The following is a 26,357-nucleotide window of genomic DNA, read 5'->3' as shown; positions in this document are numbered from 1 at the left end:
AAATTAAATATTCCCTTTCAAAAAACAAAAAAAAGAGTATATTTTTTATTAAATAATTCTACTTCTTGATTGTAATTAAAAATGCCAATCTAAAGCAAAATGTAAAATAGCAAATTTAATTGATGCTAGAAAGGCATTTAAATTTGAGGAAAACGATGGCATTGTTAAGTAAAAATAAAAGAAACATAAATTCTGTAATTTAAGAGTGTTATTAATTTTCATAGAAAGTAGCCAAATCAATTATTAACAATTGAAATAGACTTATAATATTTATTGAATAATTCATCATCAGATCGGTCTGTGAAATATTAAGAAAAATCAATCAAAAATTATACAAATCTCTTATATTGAGAATTTTCCTCTGTTTATTAGCTAAAGCTATTACCATTATCGAGTAAAAACTATCAAAATCAAATAGTTTAATAAATGTTTATAACCAATATTAATTGAAATTAATTGATTAAATAATTAAGATAATTTCTTTAATTTATTTTGATGCTAACTAAGTTACAATATGAAATATGGATCTACTAATAAAAGCTTTAATAAATCTTAATAGATTTTTATATTTAACTAATTTATTTTTATAGTATAGATCGATTTGTTTTTTTATTAGAAAAGGTTTATGATTCTTTTAAGACTTAACCAAAATAACTTACTGATTGATAAATAAATACGCTTCATCATATTTTTTAAATATTTTTCAAAGTATTTATCTTAATTTAAGTTATTTATTATAAAAATTATGTTGAATTTCTCTGTTAAGAGGAAAATTTGAAAATATTTTAATATTAAAGGGCTAGAGAATTTCAATCACTCACTCAGCATGTAATTTCTCTTTTGAGTCTTCTTCTCTCTTATTTTTATACCACTTTTTAACATCTCTAATAAGCAAAGCAGTGAAAATAGCAATAATGACGCCAACTATTACAGCCCAGATTTAAATTATGTAGTCTGGGAAGGCTTCAATAAATTAACCGTTGTAATTTTTTAAAAAGACTAAAAGTTCAGAGTATACGATTGCCTATGTTAACCAACAAATACCTCCGAGTCTCTTTTATTATCTATTTTTATTTTATAAAATAATAGTTAAAATCTATTCAACTTTTTCATTTATTTTAAATTTAAATTAATAATTTTATCAATATTCTTACGGATTTGAAATGTATTCATAGTATTCACGAGTAGCAGGGATGGCTAAAAAGCCGATCATAAATGTTCTGAAAGATAAAACAGGGTGACTTGGTCTAATCCATAAAACAAACTTGTTAAAGAAGAAACTGAGATCAACTAAATTCATCTATTGTTGATAAAACAAACAAATTTTAATAAAAATCATTTCTAATTAATGTTAAAAATATTTTACAAATATCATGTAATAAATAACAGAAGCAAATCTAAGGCTTGAAGAGAAAACTTTCCAATCATGTTTTTCGAGGTTTGGAGTGATGAAAAGCTCTTTAACATTTTTCCAATAGGGTTTTTTCTTCTTTCCTGCTTCAGATAAGGACCACTTGTATTCCTTCATTTCGAATTTCTACATCAACCACCATCCTGCGATGATACCTCCAGAGTTGCAAAGAATAATATCGAAAATGATAGAATCCCACCAGCATTCATAGAAGTTAGGGAGCCAGTGTCTGAAAGTTATTTCTAAAAATTCAAAAAGAATTGATTGGATCATGCATAGTTTAAAGTCTCTGCAAATAAACATTTTAACCATCCAGCCTATAAAATGAGCAACAAAAAAGACATCCAACTTATCAGTCAAATTATAGAAATCACCTTTAGGATTACCAGGAGTATAGATATCACAATCTTCAGAGAAATTCTTTATAATAAAATAAAATTTAATTTCTTGATATAAAAATTTTTAAATTCGTATTTATGTTTTTATAAAACTAATTAGCTAATCAATTAGATAATACGTAATTTTTTAAAGCACTTTGATTATTTTTGATATCAATTTTGATAAAGCTCTGATTGATTAAGGCGATATTTAAAATTTATAAATCTAATTTATTTATATCTCAGTTTATTCTTAGAATTACTAAAATTTTCACTAGAAATAAAATAAAATTTGATATAATTTTATTCTAAAAAACTTTTAGTCTTTCATCACCATAATCTCCTAACAACAATTTAATTGTTATTTTTTATTGAGCTTAACTTATTATGTAATCTAAAATGTTTTTACATTACTATCATCTATCTAACTTGCTAGTTTTATTTTTAAATATTTACCTTGTCTTATAAGGGCTGTCCTAATTCGGGATCGACAAAAGACTTCAAGAAAGTTTAGATATCATCTCTATTCTAAATTTTAATAGTAAATTTTTTGATAACTCTAACGAGTTTTAACTATGCAATAATATTACGAAAAAGAGAGCGAAAACTACAACGGTCAACCAACACATTCCAAGTGCTTAAAGCATACGCCAAAGAGATGGATGAGGTCTCTATATAGTTGTATTAGGCAAGTAAATCATACAATAGATTACTATAGAAATCATAGCAAACATGACACCCCTATATAATAATTTCAATAAATCAATAAGTGCTTGCAAATTAAAATAAAATCAAGCTGAAATTCTAAACTTTAAAGTTTATTACAATTTAGCATTAGGGAGTAGAGAATCTTCACCTTAAGGTTTTGTGTAGTAGAATGCTGCTACAAAAATCATAATAAGGAATAGAATAAGCTATAAGAGAGTGTGCTAATGATAAAGTATTTAAGGAAAAGCAACACTTTCTGTTTGCATGAGAGCAAGTTGCTTGATTGGAATATAATCTCTTTCTATAAGGTCTGTTTAAGTTGAAACATCAACTGTTTTTTTGGCTAAGTCAGCTGATGCGGCTTATTTTGAATCTAAACAATTGTTAGTTGCCTTTTTCTCTTTTGAGTTTGTCATCTTAAGTATTTTTTAATTCCTACTTTGAAATTACTATTTTTTATAGTTTTATTATTTATCTCTCCTTTGAATTTTATATTACCTAGATATATATATGTATTACTTATTAATTTGATTTTTTAATTTGCATTCACAGGTAAGTAGGAAAGGAAAGTATGTATTTGTAAATAAATAATCATTGAAAAGCATCAATTTGAATATTTTAAATTATTTACTCATTATATAAATCGAAAAATCTAAAATTTTCTATTAGAATAATTGAAAAAATTCACAGGACATACACATGTAATATTTCTTTAGAATATTGTTAAAGTTAAGTCTAATCTCACTAGATATTAACTGTCTAAACACACTTATTAGCAAGCATATAGAGCTAAGAAATATTTAGTGCGCATTTCTAAACCCTAATAAGTAAGTAATTTATGTTTTTCATAAATTATAAAATTGTTCTCTTCTTTTTTGATCTCAGTGAAATGAATTGCAAATTTGTTGTTTTGTTGTAATTTTATTCTAACATTTTTCAGCATTTTCCTTTTTAAATATTGGAAATTATTGAAATTTAATAAAACCATATTTATACAATAAATATTTATATCTTATAAATATGTTTAATTTTGTAAAATTCAACAGTAAATAGGACTAGTTAAAAATGGTAAAGTTTATAGCAATTTATCAAAGCTAAAAATATTTATATTTTATTAGAAAAATTAATACGATTTAGAATTTTAGGAAATTATTTTTCTAATGTTTATTCATTGTTTAAAACTTAGAATCTATACAAGTAGTATTAGCTTAATACATACAATTGTATTTAAATTTTTATAGAAAGTTCTTTTTTTAAGTAATTTTATGGTAGAAAAAATTACAAAAATGTTTAGGAAAATAAATTTTAAAAATATAAAAAAGTAAATGAATTAAGTAGAAAAATAATAAATTAAGTGCTTTTAAATTTGTTTAGATATTTGGAATATTAAAAATAGATTTGGTTATAGACAAAGAGAGAGAGAGATAGTAGGAATAAATTTATAAAATTATCAATCGAATTAATTAATTTTAAAATAATATAGACAGAAGATGGGCATAAGTAAATAAAATTAGTCAAATGCAAAATAATAAATAAATTGCTTTCAACAATTAATTTATTTGTAGTAAAATTAATCTCATATTTTTTTATCCTTAGACTTTGTTTATATCAAATTACTCAAAATAATCCATAATAAAATGCGTATTTTGTAAATTTTATTTATTTAATCACATTAATTTGTGATCATAAAAATTAAGTAAAATATTACATGCTTATTTAATAGATATACCATTTATAACCAATTTTCTTTCCCTCAAAATAAAAAAAATATATATATATATCTCATAAAGATTTTATGTAATCAAATTTACACTTTATACTTAAAACATTCAGCTAAAAGCCATTTCACCAAATCATTTTTACATCACTTATTTTAGAAATAACTTCAATTACACTGTTTTATTTAATTTCTTCTCTTTACAATCAAATTATCATTTTTCTTTTTTTTTTTTTTGTAAATAATATTTAGGCGCAATGCAAAACCAATCAATTAAATAAAAATCTAAATTTTTGATAAAATGAAAAGAAAATCTTTATTTTGAAACTTTGTTTGGTATTTAAAATGGTGTTTACCATTTTTTTTCTTTAAAAAATGCAACTAAACAGAAAAAACTAATGGATTTAATATATATTTCTAGTGATTTTTCCTTTTTCCTATATTAGATGTAAAATTTAATGGTTTAATAAATTATCCATCATATTTGAATGGCTTGTTTGGCATATTTTTCAACTAGCTTCTTTATGCAGTGATAAAATTATTATTCTTTCCAAAAAAGCAAGTACCTAAATGTGTATTTTGAAAAGAAAACTAAGTTGTAGCAATAAAAATGATCATATTTTTTATATTCAAAATTGATTATAAAATATTTATTAACTCTCTGCGAAATAAAAAATAATTTGATTAAGAAGTAAGAGTTTTATATTTGAACAAAGGGTAAAATCTAAATAAATTAATATAAGATTGATTGATCCAATGAATGAATGAATGACACCTGGTTATTTATTTTCAGAAGAAATATTTCAATTTTTATCAAATTTTGTTTAGCTTTCTTTAGATTTAAAGTAAACTCTTTCTGTGCGCTTGATTGAAATATGGCGTATCTCTAGGAGCACTGGATAAAAAAGATTTTAAAAACGAGTTTTTGATTAATACATACATTTTTGATAGGATTGGGTTGACTTATTTACCTTTTCATATTTTAAGATTACCATAAAATATAATTTAAGATAATTGATATTTTAAGGTAAAATTAAAGGTAAAAGTAAATTGAATGAATAGATCTCATCAAACAAATTAAGAATTATATTTAGATAAGCAATAATTAATTGACTGATGAGAAATTTAATTGATATTAGTGATTGCTAGTGATAAGAAAGAGGTGGGAGGTACTTTAAAATTAACAGGAATATTATCTGAAGTACTATATAAATAAATTTTATAAAATAAAATAAAAGATATCCTTTTTTCCAAAAGAAAAAAAAGAATAATTAAATAAAGACAACATAAAAACTAGATAAAGTAAAATGGCTGAAAGTGAATCCCCCGCTATTGTTATTGATAACGGTTCCGGTATGTGCAAGGCTGGTATTGCTGGTGACGATGCTCCCAGAGCCGCCTTCCCCTCCATTGTCGGTAGACCCAAAATGCCTGGTATCATGGTCGGTATGGATCAAAAGGAATGCTACGTTGGTGAAGAAGCCCAAGCCAAGAGAGGTGTTTTGAATTTGAAATATCCCATTGAACACGGTATTGTCACCGATTACGATGATATGGAAAAGATCTGGCATCACTGCTTCTACAATGAACTCAGAGTTACCCCTGAAGAACACCCCTGCTTACTTACTGAAGCTCCCCAAAACCCCAAGTTGAACAGAGAAAAGATGACCAAGACCATGTTCGAAACTTTCAACGTTCCCTCCTTCTACGTTGCCATCCAAGCCGTTCTTTCCCTCTACGCTTCCGGTAGAACCACTGGTATCGTCGTTGACTCTGGTGATGGTGTTACCCACACTGTTCCCATCTATGAAGGTTACGCTCTTCCTCACGCCATCTTGAGAATCGATTTGGCTGGTAGAGACTTAACTGAATACTGCATGAAGCTCCTCTACGAAATTGGTTTGAACTTCTCTTCCACTGCCGAAAGAGAAATCATCAGAGATATCAAGGAAAAGCTCTGCTACGTCGCTATCGACTACGAAGCTGAATTAAAGGCTTACAAGGAATCCTCCTAAAACGATAAATCTTACGAATTACCCGATGGTAACACCATTACCGTCCAAGACTAGAGATTCAGATGCCCTGAACTCCTCTTCAAGCCTGCCTTCATCGGTAAGGAATTCCCTGGTATCCACGAACTTACCTTCAACTCTATCATGAAGTGTGATGTCGATGTCAGAAAGGATCTTTACAACAACATCGTCCTCTCTGGTGGTACCACTATGTTCCCTGGTATTGCTGAAAGACTTTCTAAGGAAGTTAGCGCTCTTGCTCCTTCTTCCATGAAGATTAAGGTTGTTGCTCCTCCTGAGAGAAGATACTCTGTCTGGATTGGTGGTTCCATTCTTTCCTCTCTTTCTACCTTCCAAACTATGTGGATTACTAAGGCTGAATATGATGAATCTGGTCCTTCCATCGTCCACAGAAAGTGCTTCTGATCAATTTAAATTTAAACAAATCTATTTTATTTTAAGCTTAATTTTTCTATTAAATGCGTATAGTTGTTACAAACTTTTTTGTGTAGTGTTATTAATCTTCCATAATCTATTCCAAAAAAGATTCCACTTCATCATTTCCATTCATTATTATATCCGACATAAACAAAAATACATAAATAAACATCCATTAATTCCCTCACATATACAAACACATGTACACTTCTTTTTGAGAGTATTTATTGAAAGATAAAAAAGTAAAACTAAAAATTAATGAGTAATTTCTTCATTTTCATGAGAAAATTTTACTACTTGGATGAAAGTATTCAATTAAATGCTCTCAAAATATTATGATATCATTACTCCTGCTAAGCAATAAGTTACTTACATTATTATTAACTGTTTATCTATCATATTTTATCATCAATCTCATTTAGTAAATATCTTCATTTAATTTACTCAAAATGAAATACATTTTTGAGTTAAGCATGTGTTTTACAAATAAGATAGTTAAAAATAGGCATGTATACTATTTATGGGCTTTCATTTTTAACCAACTTATGGCTTATTTTCCTTAGAATATTTCAAATACTTCAAAAATTTCACAATTTTCTAAAAGGAAATGTTTGAAAATAAATATTTGCAATGCTTGATAAAAACATGAAAAAGAAAAGAGTTAAGGAGCATTTTTATCACTAAAACAATGACTTTTATCTTAAATAAAGTATTTCCATTTAATTTCAATGAATATTTGAAGATTTACTGTTTGTTTTTATAAAAGATATAAATAAAAGTGCATCTAACATGTATGTTCTAAATAAAAAATATATAATTATGATTTGGTGATACTATAAAATTGCGTAAATCTGGCAATTCGCTTAGATACATGCAATCACAAATTTTCTTATTTTTTATATCCTTGTTTGATAAATATCATATAATTTAATCAAATTATCTTATTATCATTTGTTTTTTGATTTTTGTCAGAATATCTTTTTTTCTTATGTACATGCTATCAGATTCTTCTCTTTTAATCAAGCTATCATCAGTGAGAGATAAGATTAGATATTTAGATTTGTATCCATCCAGATTTTTCTTCATCATAATCACTTTTATAAAATTGATTGGACATAAACTAAAAAATAAAGCGGCAAATGACTTTTTAATGATTTTATTTCTAAAGAGAAGAAAATTATAATAATTCTAAAAAAATCATAAAATTGCAACATTTTATATTACGATTTGATATTTAATATAGCAAAAACTATTTTCATTAAACATATAAAAAACAAGCAACAAAAAAATAAATCATACTAATGCTTTTTTGAAGATATCCCAAATAATTTCCTTCCTCAAACATTTACCTATGTATCGATTTATTAATCCAAATTTACATAAAATTTATCTATAGTGCCATGCTTTTTACCTCAATAAATTTTCTAGATAGTTAAATGAGGAATTTCCAATACTTTTAATTATAAATATAACAATTCTACGTTTTAGTCGTTATTAAAAATCTTACATTGATATGGATTTTATATCACACTCGCTTAAATACATATTCTTTGCAATACTTATTAACATTTAGCTATAAGATTTATCGTCATATGATATGCTAATTTTAGTATAATAAATAAAAGAAATATTGAATACTTAAAATAGATTGGTAAAGAAAGATATTATTACACTTATACATTTAATATTAAATGACTTAAACTAGTCAACTCCAATAGCGATTCTTCTAAGAATGTAAAGTCTATGCTAAATCTTTATAATTAATTATTTAAAAATTTAAAAAATACTCATTAAAATCTATTACGAAAGAAGGTTCAAATCCAGTGAAACAAGCTTCTTAGTTTGTTAAAGAGTATTACACAAAGATATCATGCAATCATAGCTGTCTATCTAGCTATTCAAATCGCACCATCTTATTTTTATTAATTAAATTTATTGTCTCTCAAAAACAAAAAATTAACAAATAAAATTACTCTCCAAAATTTAGAGATAAGTACTTAATATTTTATTTCTCTTAAATTAGCTTCATTAATTCACAAAAACTGCTACTCGTCAATGACGATTTTAATCTATTACAAAACAACATGATATTTTTTTATTAAAATACCAAATAAAATACCCTTCTAAATTAAGGCTAAGATCATTAATTAATTTTAGTCCCCTTAAAGTATCACAAAGCTTATATATGGTTTCGTCTACTATGTCTAAATCATTTTCACATTACTCTCCTTTCATACTTTTAAAAAATGTACATAAAATATAAACTCTTCTTTTTTTATAAATCTGAGTACTTAGAAATATTTAGATGCAATACTTGTAAAGCAGGAAGACATCTTAATGCTTCACTTAAACTACTTACGTACCTATTTTCATCTTCAAAAATAGAAAATTGCCAGCTTTTTATTAATTGAACAAAATATCATAAACCTACCTTCTTCATTAATAAATAAATATTTACTTCGAAAAATCAATATAAAGCTCTTCTAGATTAAAAAATGGTTTTATTTACTCAAATACTTTATTAATATCTTTTTCTTTTATTTTATCTAAGCTGTTTTTTATTATAAATAATATTTTAACATTCAACAATATTAACTAATTTACTGTGAAAGTCTTAATTCTAGATAGCTTGGTGTATAATAATAAGCTGATAAAGCATTCCTTACATCAGTTATTGTACATTCTCCGTCTCTATTTTTCTCACTTTCAATTATAATATCCCTTGTATGTTCTACATCTACTTTATTAAATGCTCTTTATATTAAAAAATTTATTAATTATCTCTTTTATTGAATTGATCTCATTTTATTTATTCAACAAAAAGCAAAATTATCTTTTTAAATGCTTTAAAATTTTTAAAATTTATACGTTCTAGAAGATTTATCAAATAACATCTTATCATTTTAAGTAAGAGTGATTCCTTCATAATCAACCCAAATAACATCTCGATTTGTTATTTTTTTAGAAATGGGATCGAAATTTGATTTGAATACGTTTTTTTTTGTAATTTGCTTAATTAACTAATCTACTTTAGCATTTACTTAATCTAGGTTTGTAGTAAATATTTCAACAAAAGTGTTAATCTTTTTATCAATTACATCTAACGTAACATCAGCTAACTCTTACATGATTTCTTCACATTAATTATTTAAGGCTTTGCTGCTTATTGAATTTTTTTATTTTCCTAATCCTAAATTAAGTTTATTTTATTAAAAATTTTGCAGTTTCTGCAATGCCTCTTCTGGTAATCCATGCCTTGGATGATTGTCCATAATTATATACTATACTTTGCCAAGGGCTTCTTTTTCGATGTCACAAATTCCATCAAGTAGAATATCTATCTATCCTTTGGTGTAATTTATCAAATCTTTTATTCTAGTGAATTTTGTAGAAACTTTGTTAAAGAGAATATCTCCTCTTTAATCATACAAATTCATTATATGCTAAATAGCTTCAGACTTTTAATCTAATATTCCATTTACTTATTTCATTTACTTGCCTTTTTAAATCTAATTAATAAATAAATAATGCACTAAAATTTAGAATTAAATTAATTTATTTTTTAAATTAGGTAAATACCTTTAGGTTCACTTATTTAAATTCATAATTTTTTTGCGAAGATAATTTAACTAAGTTACAAATAAAGTTAAATTAACTATTTTTAAAAATAAAAAAAGATGATAACATGTTCTTTATATTTGAATAACTCATTGACTTTATACGATAAAACTTGTTGACCTTCTAATAACACCTATCTTAACAAATGGTTATCTTTAGTTCTTGTTTTAAAAAAGGAACTAAAAAAATATCCAAATTTCTATAAAAAATTAAAATAAATTTGAATTATTGCTAATATTTTTGTTCAATTTATTTAATTATAAAAATTCTGATAAAAAATTAAGAAAAATAATTAATTAATTTGTATCTTTTTAATAATTTTCAATTTGATGAAATCTACATCATTTTTGCTAGGCTTTTTATTGCTTTTAGCTAGTGTTTTGTCAAAGGCACCTATTTTTGGTGAAGATTCTGCAATAGTTATGCTTGACTAATCTAATTTCGATAAAGTTACTCAAGGATTCAAAGATAAATCTTGGGTACTTCTATTTTATGCCCCATGGTGCCCTCATTGCAATGATATATAATCTGTTTATGAAAGTTTGCAAAAGAAGCATCAAGATAAATTCACATTTGCATAAATTGATAGGTAAAAGCTCATTTAGAAAAACTAGGAAACAAAAAGGTTTTTATTTTAAATGAAAAAGTGAAAAAAGTTTAGAAATAAAAGAAAGATTTGGAGTGAGCTAGTTTCCAACAATATTAGTAGTTGATCATTAAACTTAATTGTATCACAAATATAGAGGAACTAGATAAGAGGATATTATAGAACTATTTTTAACAAAAAATTATAAAGAGTTTCCAGGAATAGATTTACCAAGCAGACCTTCATTATTTAAGACATTGAAAAACTATTATGAATAAGTAGGAACTGTAAATTCAATTTTTAAACTGAATAGAATTTTTAATAAATTTTTTAGCCAATAGTCATCGGAGGTATTGCAGTAGCTTCAATACTCTTGATATTTACTTTAGTAGATCTAGTTAAGGGAGAGAAAAAAGAAAAGATTGATTTAAATGAGCTTTAAAAAGAATCTGAAGAAAAAGAATAAAAATCATAGCAAAATAATAAAAAATAAAATTAATAAAAGAAACAAAAGAAAGATGAGAAATCTAGTAGCAGCTAATAAGATAAAAAGAAATAGAAGGACAAAAAAGATTAATGAAGTTTTGAAATCTTTAAAAAAATACTCAAAATAATTTATAGTAATTTCATTATTTGTTGAGTTATATTTAATAAATTCCAAGCCATAATAACTTAAAATTAAATTTTAAAAAAAGAACTAAATTTTATTGTAAACAGTTAAAACAATTTTTAAACTATTAATCACTTCTTATCAGTAGAATCTCTATATCTATTTTTACCATTTCCCACAGTCAGTAACTTGTGCATGTAGAAAGTTTAAGATAATTGTTTTTATTTTCATCTAAGTTTATTAATAAATGCATAAAATGTTTACTTAGGAGGATTGTTTTATCTTAATTTAAAAATATTTTTGAAGTATTTATATTTTGATAAAAATCATCATTAATTTTACTTTTGCATTTTTTTAAATATTCAAAAGGTTTTTAAAGAAAATAAAAAGCATCTTAAATATTTAAAGAAAGATTAAAATATTTTCTAATATGTATTTAAATTATCTTATTTTCAATAAAAAGAATTATCTCATAAATTTATTTTTGAGGAATTTCAAAGCAGGGAGTATTTATTATAGTTTCTATTTTTGCATTTTTTAAAATAAAAAAAGAATAAGAAATAAATGCCTTATTTTTAAAAATCAAATTTAAAAAAATTTAATATTATAGAAACTACTAGATTAATCTTTCAACAATCAAAACGAAAGAAAATATAACTTTTTTCCATTCAAATTTATTGATTTGCAATTAAACTATTTCTTTTAGAATTTTAATTTTTGAACTTTTAAGAATTATGTCATAATTATTCAATGATATTTTAATTAGATAGATTTATTTTTAAAAAAATAATCAATATTAATCTTAGTTTAAAATTATTTTTTAGATTTTAAAAGGTAGAAGTTTATTTAATAAAAAATGTCTCCCCTTTTCTAATTTTTAAATTAAGGAAAGATGATAAAAAATTGATAAATAAATCTAATTATTTTAATAAATAAATGAATTTCTATTTAAAAAAATTTGTTAACATTTAAAAGAAAAATAGAAACATTCTATTTTTAGATATTTTAGAATTTAAGATTTTTTTTATGCAAAAATGATTCCATAATTTTAAATATTTAATTAATAAACTTGAAGTATGAAAAAATTAATATAAATAAAAATTAAAATCTAATATATTTTTAATAAGTAGAGATTTTATTTTAGAAAAATATATAAATTATTTACTATTTTTTTAAACATTTGTGAAAATATTAGAAAGTTCAATAGATACTGAATCAATAGCATAAACATTATTTTCAAAAACGAAATCTTTTTTCTTGCTTTATTCACAGTTAAAAAACACTTTGTGTTAAAATAAATCTAAAGACTTTGATTTTATAAATAGTAAATATTTGTAAATAAATAAGCTCTTTAATTTTTTAAGTAATTGATCAAAAATTTGATTAACAAAAATTAAAAAGCACCTTAATTATTTCAATAGATATAGCATAGAGAAAGATAAAATTAAAATGCAAATATATAGCATAGGACTGTATTTAGGGTTTACTATCTTAGCAGGAGCTATTGGCTATTATATAGTGTAAAATATTATGGTAAATGATTATGAAATTAAGAATGTCAAAGCCTCTCTAATATTTAGTCTCGTATTTGCACTCTCCTGCGATGGTTTTATGTTATTAATTTTTGAAGCTCTTGGAATTGGATTAGCAGAAACTAGGCTATCGTTTTGGATATTTACGCTTGGATTACTAGTTTATTTTAGCATTTTAGTAATCCCTGCAATTTTAATTTATAAAACTGTTAGGAAAATATCTTAAAGAAAATCATTGAAAGTAGGTAAAACTAGTAATGAATTGAATTGAATCTAAATCTAATCATTAATAAATTATAAAATTAATCATTTACAACAAATATTAATCATATTTTTGTATAATTAAATAAAATAGTATGTGCTATTATTTTGAGTGTCATGTACCTGTGCTTTATGCTGAAATTAATTTCCAAGAAAATCATGGATAAACAAATTGAATAAGGTGGAGAACCTGTTTAAGTTACTTATATTTAAGCTTTTTATATATTTGCCACTCACTTATTTGAAATAGGAGTGTAAATAGAGTTAATAAGTAATTCCAATAATTTAATAAAAAATGAATGATTCATAATATTTTTAACTAAAAAGCCATGATTGGAACTTACATAATAGCTATTCTTTCTGGAGTAGGTTGTGTAAATTGTCCATTTAATCAGTTTAACTTTGTCTATTAAAAATGTAAATTAACAAATATAAAGATTATTAAGATATATATATCACCAAAACCTTTTTTAAAATTAAAGTGGATGACCTCATGATATTAAGGACTAAGTCAGAAACTAATTTAAAATTCTTAAACAAGCAAATCACTAAAAACAAAGTAGAATTAATAGATTTAAATAATAAAATGAGACTTCACATCGAAAATGAGCCAAAATAAAAGAAAAACTTATTCTAGAAAATCTCGTAAATTAATTTTCAATATTAAATCAAAATTTTTACTAATAAAGTTATTTTTTTTTTGTTATAGGAGCTTTTTCAAACCACAGAGAGAAGAGTTAGCAAAAAGTGACATAGCAAACAAAATGGATGATAAACAAAAGGAAATTGAATTTATAGAAGAACAAAAAAGCTAATCCTTTTACAGTAAAATTAATTTTTAAAATAAAAGATGAGATTAAGCTATAAAAATATTTTTTACCTTAAATAAAAAAAAGATTACTGTGAAATATCAACAGAAATAAAAAGGCATTAGTACTCAAAGACAATAAAAGGAAAATTCTACAAATATCTTAGCTTCATTATGGGTGTTTATTGCATATATAAGATCTTAATTGTAACATTAAAAAAAATTACAAATTTAATATAAATCAAAATATTTTTAATTTCTAACAGAGCATCTACAATTATATTGTTGGTAGAAAGAAATCTATTGACCCCATAAATAGGATACTTAAAATTATATTGCCTTGGTTTGGTATTAAAATAATTGATGCTGATTATGACATGGCTATGAATTATCTTTCTTTTGGTTTTTTAGGTTAATATTAATATGGATTATATACATATGCTTACTTAAAAATTTAATTTAATATAAAGGCTATTTGATGATCACAAATGTTACAGCATTTTGCATGAATTTAGTTGCCTTTTTAAATATTTGCATGGGTCACCTTTAAAAAAAGAGTATATCAACTGATTTTATAGTATATTTTCTAGCTGAAGTCTTTGGAGTATATTTTATTTCAACACTAGTCCTCGTTTAAAATAGTGTTGCAGATTAATTCTTGTAAGCAATCTAAAATAATTTACTTTAAAATTTCTCTTTGAAATTCAATTTTATATTTCTTGGCATCAACAAATTAATCTAAAATTTAATTAAAACTTTTATCCAAATTAACCGTTTTTACATAAAAATAAAAGATAAAACTTAAAGAAAATTACAGGAGATTTCAACTTATTTACACACTATAAAGTATTTGATCTTATATTTATTATTAGCTCCTTGGGATAGATAGCTCTTATTAGTATAGTGACATATAACAAAAATAAATAGATGAACTAATTGAAATGTGAAGGTTTTGATAAATAAGATTGAAATAAATATTTATTTCAATTACTTACTTACTATTTTATCACTCACTCAGAAACATCATTAATAAAAATAATTCAATGCTTAACAAAAAAATTTTTTATAACGGATAATAAAATTAGTGAGTAGTAAATTTATTTATTTCTTAAATTATTTTATATTGTATAAATAATTAAAATTTTTTGTTATCAGTCAATCAAATTAATTAATAAATAAGTCAATTAGTCAGTCAGTAAAAATTTCTGTCTGTCTGAATAAAACTTCCCGTCTGCTTAATTTTCAGTCTCTAACAAGTTATATAAACCCTTCTTTTTTTTCTTTGTCAACCACCTCTTGAATTGGAATAAACCAATATAGTATTTTTTCACCAAATATTTCTTTCATATTTTCAATATTTGAAGATTTTCTAAAAGGATTCTAATAAATTAAAGTTTTTTATCATTTATTTTTGTTGTTTTTTTTTTTAAATATTTTTGTTTAAATAAATATTTAAATTATATATTTTGATTACTTTTTCAGTATACATTCCATCTATATTTGCTTCCAAAGTTGTCAAATTTCTGCAACCAATTACTATTTAGTACAAAAATAATCCATAAGCTACTAAAAATGCTGGGAAGCTTGCAGATCCGGCAACAGTTAAATTTTAGTGTTCGTAGTCAGTCGTTTACTATGATTAAAAATAAGGCTTTTTTTAATTAAATATTAATTTTCAAATTACTTTTAAGATGACTTGATTGAAAAACATAAAATCAATAAACACTGATAAACTAACTATCAACCCACACAAACTTCCATAAAGAAGAAATATTGTGAAATATTTTTAATTCTGCTTTCCTACACAATTAGCAACCCATGGACAATGATGATCCATTCTGTTAATGCATCTGAAAATGAATTTAAGAAATTAAAATTTTGATAAATAAATAATTAAAATTACCTATTACAAATTTTACAGTGATGCACTCTTGGAGGTTTAACAGATTAGCATTTGAAACAATATTTGATTTAAGTCAAATCATTATATACATCGCTAATAATTTATTAATAGAGTAAATTAAAAACGTATACTGAAAATAAACGAAGTAGATATTAAAATTACAAATTTTTATATTCTTCTTCAGTAAATATAATTGCATTTTAGCTGTTATTCTATTGACTGATTGTTATATCTTGGTTTTAATTTTGTTATATTTAAGCTCTTCTGTTCTCTACATCTTCGTTTGGCTCATTAACGTAGCTCATTTTTTATCTATTGCCTGCATCTCCCTACTAAACTTATGAAGCTTATCCTTAATCATTATTTTACTAATTTAAATTTTATTGATTATCAAATAAATCAGTTATATCATCACAGTAAGCTAACTATTGCTATCTAATCTAAGAAGTATCAAAAAGGAATCTATTTTTCCTCAATCTTCTTGTATGAATAATTGCGTTTGATTTTTTTGCATATAATTTTATTTATTCTAGTTAATCTCTATATTCCTCATTCTTAAAATGTGAATTAATAAAATCATAAGTTAGAATAATGAAATTTACTATATATCCAGCATTAAAAACAGGGGATGTAGTGATTGTTAAGTAATAACTTTTGTATGTAAAAAATCCAAATAGATTAAAAACAACTACTCCAATTACTCCAAGAATTGTATTCTATTTAAAAAAACAAATTTATATTAATTATATGGTAAATAGGACAAATAAAACTAAGTAATCTTACTTGCTAAAGCAGATATCTTAAGAAAATAACATCATAGACTATTGCTATATATCCAGTAAAGACTAGTATAACTCCTATTGCAAACCATTTAGGAATATTACCTACCTAATCCATTCTAAAAGCTAAATAAATATTATTTTGTTTTTCAACTATCCTAAAATCTTACAAAAGTAAAAATTAAATTATTAAAAAAATTAAATTATTTAATAATTAATATAAAATATTTATCAATCACTCATTCATTATCAGGGAATGAAATTTAAAGATTCAGATAAGCAATTTAGCTTCATCAAAAAAGTAAAATTTGCTTAAAAAATTAATATCCTGATAACTTTCAATTGTTAAAATAATCTAACTCAATAAATTAATTTATCATTTTTATCTTAAAATTAACAAATGCCTACATTTAATAAATTTTATATGATATTTTTGCTAATTAAACATATCATTTAATATAAATTGGGTAAGAATTACTTTTATTATTTATAAATTTTGTGATATTAAATTATGACAAGCAAAATTAAATTGTGAATTAAAATTAAATAAAAAGCTATTTGAATTAATTATAGATTATAATATATTTTAATTAATTAAATAATGTATAAAAAGAAAAAGATTATAATAATATAAAATATAAAAAGAATTTTAAAGTTAAGAAAGAATAAAAAAATAAACGTTTTACAATGTTACAAATAAAATATTAATTCCAGTTTAAAATTAAATTTTTTAAGTGCATAGATTTATTAAATTATAAAGGTACTTACTTCAATTTAAATAGTAGATTTTTAAACAATTATAAATAGGAAAATTTAAATAGCAATTAATAAATAAATAGTAAAAAATATTTATAAATTATTTTTAGCTCTGTTTTTTAAATATTATCTTCAGTATTTAATCTAAAATTCTTATATTAAAAATTACACAAATTAAATTATATCTTTCATTCAACCTATCAAAAAAATATGTGGTAATAAACAAATTTGTAACTATAGAAAATAGCTTAAATACTAAATTTCTATAAAACACATCTTCACCTTTTACTGATTAAAAATCAAATAAAAAATTACTCTTTTCTTAATAGATATCTAATTGTGTTAAATTATTATCGTATTGGTTTAAATATAAAATTTTTGCATGTAAGATATTAAAATTTTGAAAAAAGTCTAGAGACTGTAATTTATTGTTCTTATATATCTATTATTAGACTATATTTCTATTTAAAAGATGTTAAAATAAATATCTTCAAATAAAGAAAATCATTTAAATTTATAATTTAGGAGTTTTTTAAAATAAAGATGAATGAATTAGCAAATAAGTATGTTAATTAATTAGATTTCTGAACATTAAATTTCAAAACAATTTTATTAACTTAGACAATTTATCTTGAATGGTGAGTTTTGGTGTGTTTACTTTAAGTTGAATTAGCTTATATCAATTTTCATTTGTTGTTTTTATTAAAAGAAATTCTAAATTAATTCATATTTATATTGATAATTATTAAATTTGACAGAATGCTTTCATTTCAAATGATTAATTTTAAAAAAATTGTAAAATGATATTTTATTAATTCATTTATTTTTTTGTTGATTCATTTACTCATTTTTATAATATCTTTACAAATATTAAATTTTTATTGTTTTTGTGATATTTATAATTTTATAAGTAAATTAAGATTAAATTTGTAAATTAGAAGTAATATCTATCTATCTATCAATCAGATAAAATTATGAAATTAAACAGTGACTTAAATATTAAAAAGAGATCTAAGACTTTGTAATAAGATGAAAATATTGGCTCAAAAATAGATGTTATTTTTAAGAGATGCTATGAGGAAAAGTTATTGCCTGATTTAAATCAAGTAAGCTATTTTTCTCCGAGATTGTAGAAATCATTAAAACAACAAAATAGAGACTACAGATTGCACTCACTATCTTTAACTCGCCCTTTTTAATTGACGAAAGAAGATTTTGAAGATCCTTAGTAAAGATTCTAAAAGGTTTATGAGTAATTTATCAGTGGTAAAGTGCCTGTAGATTATTTTGTAAATAAAATAGTTGATGCAAATAGTTTCGAACCAGAAATAAAATTTGAAAATATATAAGAAAAATAAAAATAGTCTCTTTTTAAAGATTTACTAATAACTAATAAGCGCTAAGTTGTTTTCAATTCAAAGCTAGATGAAGGTTTTATTGGACACAAAATTTAAGATATTGTAACACCCTTAAAAGGAGGTAATAAAAGGCTCTCATCTCTAAATTCTGTATAAAAAATAACAACATAAGAAACTGCTATAAAGGATGATTATTATGACGATAAAAATTTTACCCTTACTTAACATAAATAAAGTTGGGTAAAATTATTTCCTTTGACTAATTAAAATAAAGATAAGAGTCAAGATATGAATGAAGACTAGTAGCATAAACAACTTTATATAAAAAAGTCAATTGACTTTGACTAAATTAACAAATCTAAAAAATTAAAAACTAGAACGTAGCAACTAAATTCTGAATACAACACCGAGAGTAGCTTTGATCCTTACTAGCCAGAAACACAAATAGCTAATTACAAACCTTATCTTAAAAATTAAAATATGTATAATAATTTAAGTTCTAGTGTGCTCTAAATTGCTAAAAATAATTAATAATAAATACTGAACAGCAGCATTTAATTAAAAGAGCAATAAAAATAACATTGTAAAGGTAATAAAAATATGGCTACTTAAGATTTAAATGTAAGTGATAAATAGTAGCGTTTATAATTTAATATTTAAAATTCCCAAACTCTGAAAGACTCATTAAAAAATTTATATTAAAGTACGAAGCTAAAGTCGCTTAAGAATAAATAAATTAATGATTCTGGTTAATTCAAAGAAAAAGCAGTGGATAAAGATTTTTAATTAAGGTAATTTTAAAGGGAAAGATAATTTAAGTACCATCAAGAATAATGTAATAGTGACGCTAGCCTTAAATTTATGAGAAAAGACAGCAAGTATTTAATTGAAAATTTTATTACAGTTCACGATCCAGAAAAAGTCAGAGAAAACCCATTAATAGAATATTTATCAAAGCAGAACGAACATAATAAGAAAAAAAATAACCTGCTTGAATTTGTCTGAAAAAAAAAAAAATAAATAAATTCATGAATGCAAACAACAATTAATAATTAAAATATGTGTTGAGGGGAAATAAAAACTATTTGATCATTAATACTTATTATAAAGATTATTCAGTTTTACTGAAAAATTTTTAAAATGTAAATTTATTTTTAAATTTATATGATTGAAGAATATTTGAAAAGCAAGCATTATTTTCTGATTTAGAGCAAAAATACTTATATTACTATTTTTGTCATTCATTAAATATAGTAAGTGCTTGAATGTAGAGACTCACTCATAAATTTGAATCTTTTTACCATTTTCATAAATAAAATAAAATAAAATTGCAGAAAACAGTTATAAATTAATTTAGTATAGACTTCAGTGTTATCAATAATAAATAAGTTACACATATTATCTAAAGTTTGAAAATAATATTTAAATTCTCAAAATATCCCTATCATAATTTTGGCAACTCAAAATATTCTATAATTATATCTTAAAAATTGAAATAAAAAATTTTTATTTCTGATTGATCGCTTAGATAGATAGATAGATTAATAAATAGATATTAGATTCATCTACCTAACCAAAGTAAAATTGCTGTCTTAAGTTTTTTATTTATAATTTGAATAAATACTAAAATGAATAGTTCAGATCGAAATCGATTTGACTTACTTACACTCACTCATTCTTAATAATTTTTTATTGTTTATGGGTAAATCGGATAGGTTTATTTATATAATACAAAATACCATTAATAAAAAAAAGGCTTTTATTTATTCATTTATTTGTTTATTGTTATGAAAACTTTATAATGATTAAATAGACGATTATTTATTTTCTATCTAACCATGACTAATTTTTAGAAATTTAAAATAGCTTTGGGTTTATAAAATAAATACAAAATATTTGCTTTTCCTTTCCCCCTTTTTTTAAACTAAAATATAAAAAAATAAATAAATTACAGATATACTATCTTAAGATACCTTTAAAATTTTTTCACAAATAGTTTTAATTATTTACTGCATGATAAATTATAAATTTCGTTATCAAATCAAACATTTTTAAAGCACTGGCTAAGATTTATAAGTTAAAATAAAAGAAAGAACGCTGTATTTAAGTTTAAAATAGGTGTTTTTAAAATTTTTTTAGTTTTATATCTCAAAATTAATAGATATGCAAGCATTTTCTAACAAAATGAGAGGGTATTTTTGACTAGCAACGAAGATAAATTTGACTTTTTTCAAAAAAGATAATAACTTAAATATTTGAATAGAAAATAGATTGGAGATTAATTTTATTTATTGTATTCCAGCTTTAGAATTTTTAATTGATAAATTTTCCATAAAATAATATAAGTTCGTTAAATTGTAATCTTATTTTTTTTGCTCATGAGAATCCCAAATACAGATTGGATTTATTTGTTTACAAACAAATTATAAATTTGTTTCGACTTTTGTAATTATTTGTTATATGCTAGTATTTTTTTATTTGTAATTTTTACCTTAAAATGTTTGCAGTATAACTTTTTAAAAAGAAGTACAAGTTCCAAAATAGAATGTAATACTTAAACAATGTAATGGAAATCATTAGGTGGTAAAAAAATTTGTCAATATAAAAATAAAAAATTAAAGTGTATCTTCGTTTGGTATATTCATATCTATCTTGTTAAAATATCAAAATAAAGAGCAAAATAAATATGAGAAAATCTTTATAAAAAATAATTTCTTTAATTTAGTAATATTAAATTCAGTTTTTTCACTCAATTTAATATATGTGAGAAGTATAATATTCTTTTCCTTTCTTCAAATAAACAGCTTATCAAAATTTTTCTAATAGCCAATTTATGTATTCCGTCGGTCTGTCCTAAGCGGGCGAGAATATCTATTGTCGAAAATTTTATGTTATATATAAATAAATATCAAAAGTGATGCCCCATTAATTATATTTTTGATAATTACAAATTTTTGCTTTAGAAGCAATTAATTTACATTGCAAATAAAATAAATTGATTAATAAAGTTGTTTATTTCACATCAAAAAATGAATAAGTGTTTGTGTGAGCGAACTTGGTTGATTTTAATACATTATAAGTTAAGGTAAGCAGAAAGTAGAAGGTAAATAAAGAAAGTAAATGAGAATGTATTTAAATTAATAGAAATGACTTTATTAAAACTGTGACAAAGAAGGCAATTAATTATCAAAATTAAAAAGACAGGGAAAAATAATTTCGAACTAATATTATTAATATATTGATATCGAAGTCTTTTATTGGTTTAATTTATTTATTTGATTATAAAAGTTAGACTCAGAAAGTGGATTTAATAATTTTTGTAAATTTACTGTTTATTAAATAATACTAAATCTAACTGAGAAGGGAAAAACAAAGTTGAAAAAAAAAAAAATTAAAGGTAAGTAAAAATTTTTGTTATTTAGTTACCCTTTTATTTTGAAAAACCTTCAGATTTAATAATGAATGATAACCTCTTTAATTTATTACAAATAATATTAAACAAAAAGATAAGAAAATCTAATAACTAATAAAAAGAAAAAGGAATTGATAATAACTCATATAATTCCTATATATAACAATAAGCAAACAAACAAACAAAAAAAACAAAAATCCATTTTTATTTATTAATTAATCTCAACACCACCATCTACATTTTATCTATCTCATTTATTAAAGTGCTACAAACTTGATAAGAAATGGAAATCGAATAATTTTATAATCCCTAATAACAGTAGCTTATTTCTTGCAGATAAAGCTAGCAAAATGATTTGCGTAGATGCGTTTAAGACGTATCTTAGTTAGATAATTCAGTTCCTAACTTAATTGAATGGCTTGAAGCCAATTACTAAAACCTGAGACAAATATGCTCTCTCGATTAGACAACTCAAAGTAAATAAGAAACAGAAGAATAAATAATGATTCGCATCATTAAGGATTAGCTTAGCAGAGCTAGCTAATAGTAAAGCATGAATTTAAATTTCTGCTAATTAGATGTTTAGCCAGCTCTTATGGAGAGGCTAATTTTTTCAATTAATTAACTTTCTCACTTGAAAGAAATAAAAATAAACCTTTCAAGATAAAAATGGGGGCATGAATAATTGTAGGTTTTATGCAACTAATTAATTATGTGTCGCACTCTGAGAAATTTGGAACTCAATTTGGGCTTCAATTCTATTGGTGATAAAGGCCATTAAATCCTCACAGAAACCCTGTCGAATTTGCACATGCTTGAATCTATCAATATTAATTTAGAACGCTGCGGTCTCTAGCGTCGCAGTATTTCTATTTTAGAAATTTTTAATTATTTAAAATCTATTAATGACTTTTAATTAAATTTGGATGGTAATCTTATTGAAATAGAAGACGAAATGAAAGCAATTATACCTAAATTTAAAAGCGAAAATATTTTCACTAATCTTCAAATTTTCAAAATCAGATTCAATGAGTACTAGCCTAAATATTCTAATGAAATTCAAAACACTTAACAAATTAATGGAAACAATTCTAACTAATAAAATTTATATAACTAATAATCGGCAAATGCTAATTTTGTGGCATAAAGTCAACAGAATCAAATTAACTAATCTGTCCACCCAAATCATAGTCAGCTTGATTTTAATTAACAATAGAACTAGAGCAGCAATATTTAATAATAATAATAAATGCAAGCTTTACAATAAAACATTGCTTTACAATAATAGCAATTATAGTAGTTATGTACCTATGCCTAGCAGATGGTTTAGAGAGGATTCCCTTAAAACCACCCCTAATATCTTTAAATTGCAGCATAAATCTAGTAACTCTAAGCTAGTATAAAATAAAACATGCATTTATCCAAATAGCTACAAACTAAAGCCACTGCTATCAAGAAAAAATCAGTGATTTCTAGATTGCTAGAAATAATGCTCAAATTTACCTACAATCTCGAAGAATTTAGCTTAGCTTGTCCTGGCTAACTAATTGATAGCGCTTGCTGGGAATATTTCGCAGAATTAATTAAAGCCAAAGCTGAAAAATTAAAAAAATTTGATTTTGCTGGATTAAACTCCAACACAAAGAGCCAAGATATGGAATATTTCTTTTATTAAATGGCTAAGCTCAAAAACTTAACAGACTTAAGCCTTTCTTTCCATAACTTATAAACTTAAAGTTGTTTACATCTTGAAAGATTCCTTAAGCCTCTTACTAAGCTCGAGCATATTCATATTGACTTAAGCTCCCCTGATTCATCATCCAACTAAAGAGATTTATTCTAGGATCTGAGCAATTTTATTAACAATACTGAATCTCAAAACATTAAATCCTTAGATTTAAACATTTCAAACTCTTCATTTGACTTAGATCTTGCTTTACCTCTCTTTTAAGGCATAGCTAAGTTGCGTAATTTGGCTTCTCTCAAACTTAATATGCAGTCTTGCAAATAAGCATGTGACAAAACTATTTAACTCCTTTGTTAAGCCTTATTATATTAAAAAAATATAAAATCTCTTCAAATTGATGCTGCCTATTCAAGTTTCACTCCTATTAGTATTCAATATATCATGCAAACTCTTGTAGTACTCAAAGACTCTTTAATTTCTCTTTAACTCAATCTCACCAACCGTGGAGAAGGATTTACCAATTTCAACAACAATTTAATAAATGATACAGTAGGTCATCTACAAAACCTAAAGAAGTGTGTTATATCTTCAGCACGCAACCCTAAAATCAGTCTTTATCGCTAGAAAGCCTAAGAAGTAAATAGAATGATTAAGCTTTGCCATTTAATGAAAGCAACTAATCCCTTACAAAATTTCAGAAAAGAAGTATCATTTGAAGTTCTCTAATACCTAAGTTAGTGAAAAAATAAACGAAACTGAGCTATTATTTGTAAAAAAAATCTACATTAGTAATTCTTTTTTGAATGCCTAAGTAGTGAATTCCTTTATTACTAAAACTTATAAAATAAACTATAAAACAGAAATACATACTGATCGATCATTCATCTATCAGTGTATCTATGCATACTCTTAATTCAATATAAATACTCTAAAACCATTAACTTAATAACAAACGTACTCAAAGTAGTAACAAAAATTTTGAATAACATAATTAATCCAACCAACCAACCAATCTACCAATAAATATACATAAAAGAACTATATTAAATACAACAATCTATAATCAATTAATCAAATCAATAAATATTTAAAATAAAATAATTCCTTTATTTTCCTTTACTGCCAACAAAATAATTAAATATTGGTTAATATAATAAAAATATACTCTTTATTAATTTTATTTATATGAAATACATACTTAATTAATTGAAAAATTCCTAAGTAATTTAAAATCAAAACAAAATTAATTAATTAATTAATTTATTAATTCTTTCTCTAAATTATTATAAAATGGATTAGCATTATATATATTTATTTATATATTTTTTCCTATCTTTGTTTTAATTAGATAATTCATCGTAATTTAATAAATAAATAAGATAATGTATTTTCTTTTAATTATCCCTAACATTTAGCAATAACCATCTATTTATTTCCAAATACTTTTTATATTTGTTTATTTATTTATTTCCTCTTCTTTTACTACTAACAAATATTTATATTACTCACAATTAATCAAATTTATCAGTCTTTTTTTCCTTTAGTTTGATTTTTTTGTTATTTTAAGCATCCAATTATATTTATTTCATATATATTTGTTCACTTTTACAAATTAGTTGAAGCATATTTGCAATTGAAAATTTTTTAGCATAAAAACATATTTTCTTATTGATTGGAGTTATCTCTTAAGTGATTTTTAGTGGAAACAATTATTAACAACTAAATTAAATATTTTTTAAATATGTCTAAATCAAAAATTTATGAATTTTCAATTAAATTATTTAATTTTTAGTTAACACATATGCAGCTATTAAATGAAATATTATCAAAAATAAATGCAAGTAATATTTTCTATCTTTTAAATCGACATTTCATGTAGTTAAAAAGTATTTTTAAACACTTTTAAATATATTTAATTACAGATTAACTTTTGAAAAAGAGGTAAAAAATAAATTAAAAACCATTAATTTCTTATACACTCATTTTTCTATAAAAAAATTCATCTAAAGTATAAAAACCATAAAAAATACAATCATAATTTTTATTTAGCAATTTTTCTTTTCTCAAAAAATCTTTTTAATTACCAAACCTATGTCTGTAATAAAAATATACTTGATTTACAGACCTTAAAAATATAAATTTTATGATTTTTCACTTGAAGCTTACAATTTGTTTAATTATTACAATATTTATGTTGATTAAGTGCTTTTTCCCTTAACTAAATATTTCTGATAAAATGCTTACTATTTACATTGAAACGATTTTCGATTGACAAAAAATATTATTTTATTCATTTTTAAAAATAAAAAAATGCTGTAATTATTTTTGTATTGAATAGGTTACTCTTTAAATTCTATATAGTTAAATTTACTCATAAAAGCAAT

At 23.2% G+C, this 26,357-nt stretch overlaps 8 protein-coding genes across 8 annotated transcripts; 4 read left to right on the top strand and 4 right to left on the bottom strand. All coding sequences in view use genetic code 6, as the record gives it.

Moving 5' to 3' along the window:
• Nucleotides 1–817: 817 nt before the first annotated feature.
• On the bottom strand, nt 818–2,912 carry TTHERM_00190960 (phosphatidylserine synthase; the record flags this gene model as incomplete). The annotated part of the gene is made up of 6 exons (XM_001016673.3): nt 818–1,064; nt 1,155–1,300; nt 1,367–1,831; nt 2,245–2,316; nt 2,379–2,529; nt 2,614–2,912. 6 exons carry the CDS (start codon nt 2,910–2,912, stop codon nt 818–820), a joined length of 1,380 nt encoding a protein of 459 aa, XP_001016673.1.
• Nucleotides 2,913–5,520: 2,608 nt separating this feature from the next.
• TTHERM_00190950 (macronuclear actin) lies at nt 5,521–6,651 on the top strand (the record flags this gene model as incomplete). The annotated part of the gene is made up of 1 exon (XM_001016672.3): nt 5,521–6,651. The coding sequence occupies one exon, from the start codon at nt 5,521–5,523 to the stop codon at nt 6,649–6,651; it is 1,131 nt and encodes a 376-aa protein (XP_001016672.1).
• Nucleotides 6,652–7,754: 1,103 nt separating this feature from the next.
• Nucleotides 7,755–10,154, bottom strand: TTHERM_00190940 (hypothetical protein; the record flags this gene model as incomplete). The annotated part of the gene is made up of 11 exons (XM_001016671.2): nt 7,755–7,757; nt 7,963–8,116; nt 8,171–8,263; nt 8,335–8,415; nt 8,468–8,575; nt 8,637–8,732; nt 8,783–8,899; nt 8,955–9,059; nt 9,122–9,214; nt 9,268–9,417; nt 9,532–10,154. The coding sequence occupies 11 exons, from the start codon at nt 10,152–10,154 to the stop codon at nt 7,755–7,757; spliced, it is 1,623 nt and encodes a 540-aa protein (XP_001016671.2).
• Nucleotides 10,155–10,610: 456 nt separating this feature from the next.
• TTHERM_00190930 (thioredoxin domain protein) lies at nt 10,611–11,447 on the top strand (the record flags this gene model as incomplete). Its single annotated transcript, XM_001016670.3, has 3 exons — nt 10,611–10,870; nt 10,929–11,154; nt 11,202–11,447. The coding sequence occupies 3 exons, from the start codon at nt 10,611–10,613 to the stop codon at nt 11,445–11,447; spliced, it is 732 nt and encodes a 243-aa protein (XP_001016670.2).
• A 1,479-nt stretch (nt 11,448–12,926) lies between these two features.
• Nucleotides 12,927–15,047, top strand: TTHERM_00190920 (abscisic acid G-protein coupled receptor; the record flags this gene model as incomplete). The annotated part of the gene is made up of 9 exons (XM_001016669.3): nt 12,927–13,254; nt 13,365–13,541; nt 13,598–13,687; nt 13,753–13,915; nt 13,980–14,095; nt 14,167–14,285; nt 14,345–14,489; nt 14,549–14,738; nt 14,873–15,047. 9 exons carry the CDS (start codon nt 12,927–12,929, stop codon nt 15,045–15,047), a joined length of 1,503 nt encoding a protein of 500 aa, XP_001016669.3.
• A 273-nt stretch (nt 15,048–15,320) lies between these two features.
• On the bottom strand, nt 15,321–16,878 carry TTHERM_00190910 (DHHC zinc finger protein; the record flags this gene model as incomplete). Its single annotated transcript, XM_001016668.2, has 7 exons — nt 15,321–15,458; nt 15,553–15,711; nt 15,763–15,928; nt 15,982–16,074; nt 16,144–16,535; nt 16,584–16,697; nt 16,765–16,878. The coding sequence occupies 7 exons, from the start codon at nt 16,876–16,878 to the stop codon at nt 15,321–15,323; spliced, it is 1,176 nt and encodes a 391-aa protein (XP_001016668.2).
• Nucleotides 16,879–18,926: 2,048 nt separating this feature from the next.
• Nucleotides 18,927–19,559, bottom strand: TTHERM_000190909 (transmembrane protein, putative; the record flags this gene model as incomplete). Its single annotated transcript, XM_012797764.1, has 1 exon — nt 18,927–19,559. One exon carries the CDS (start codon nt 19,557–19,559, stop codon nt 18,927–18,929), a length of 633 nt encoding a protein of 210 aa, XP_012653218.1.
• Nucleotides 19,560–22,569: 3,010 nt separating this feature from the next.
• Nucleotides 22,570–24,714, top strand: TTHERM_00190890 (hypothetical protein; the record flags this gene model as incomplete). The annotated part of the gene is made up of 1 exon (XM_001016666.3): nt 22,570–24,714. One exon carries the CDS (start codon nt 22,570–22,572, stop codon nt 24,712–24,714), a length of 2,145 nt encoding a protein of 714 aa, XP_001016666.1.
• Between the last annotated feature and the right edge of the window lie 1,643 nt (nt 24,715–26,357).

The sequence above is a fragment of the Tetrahymena thermophila genome (genome assembly GCF_000189635.1).
Source record: "Tetrahymena thermophila SB210 genomic scaffold scf_8254638, whole genome shotgun sequence".
Classification (NCBI taxonomy): domain Eukaryota; phylum Ciliophora; class Oligohymenophorea; order Hymenostomatida; family Tetrahymenidae; genus Tetrahymena; species Tetrahymena thermophila.
Note: the sequence above shows the minus strand (reverse complement) of the source record. Positions and strands in the feature narration are given on the sequence as shown.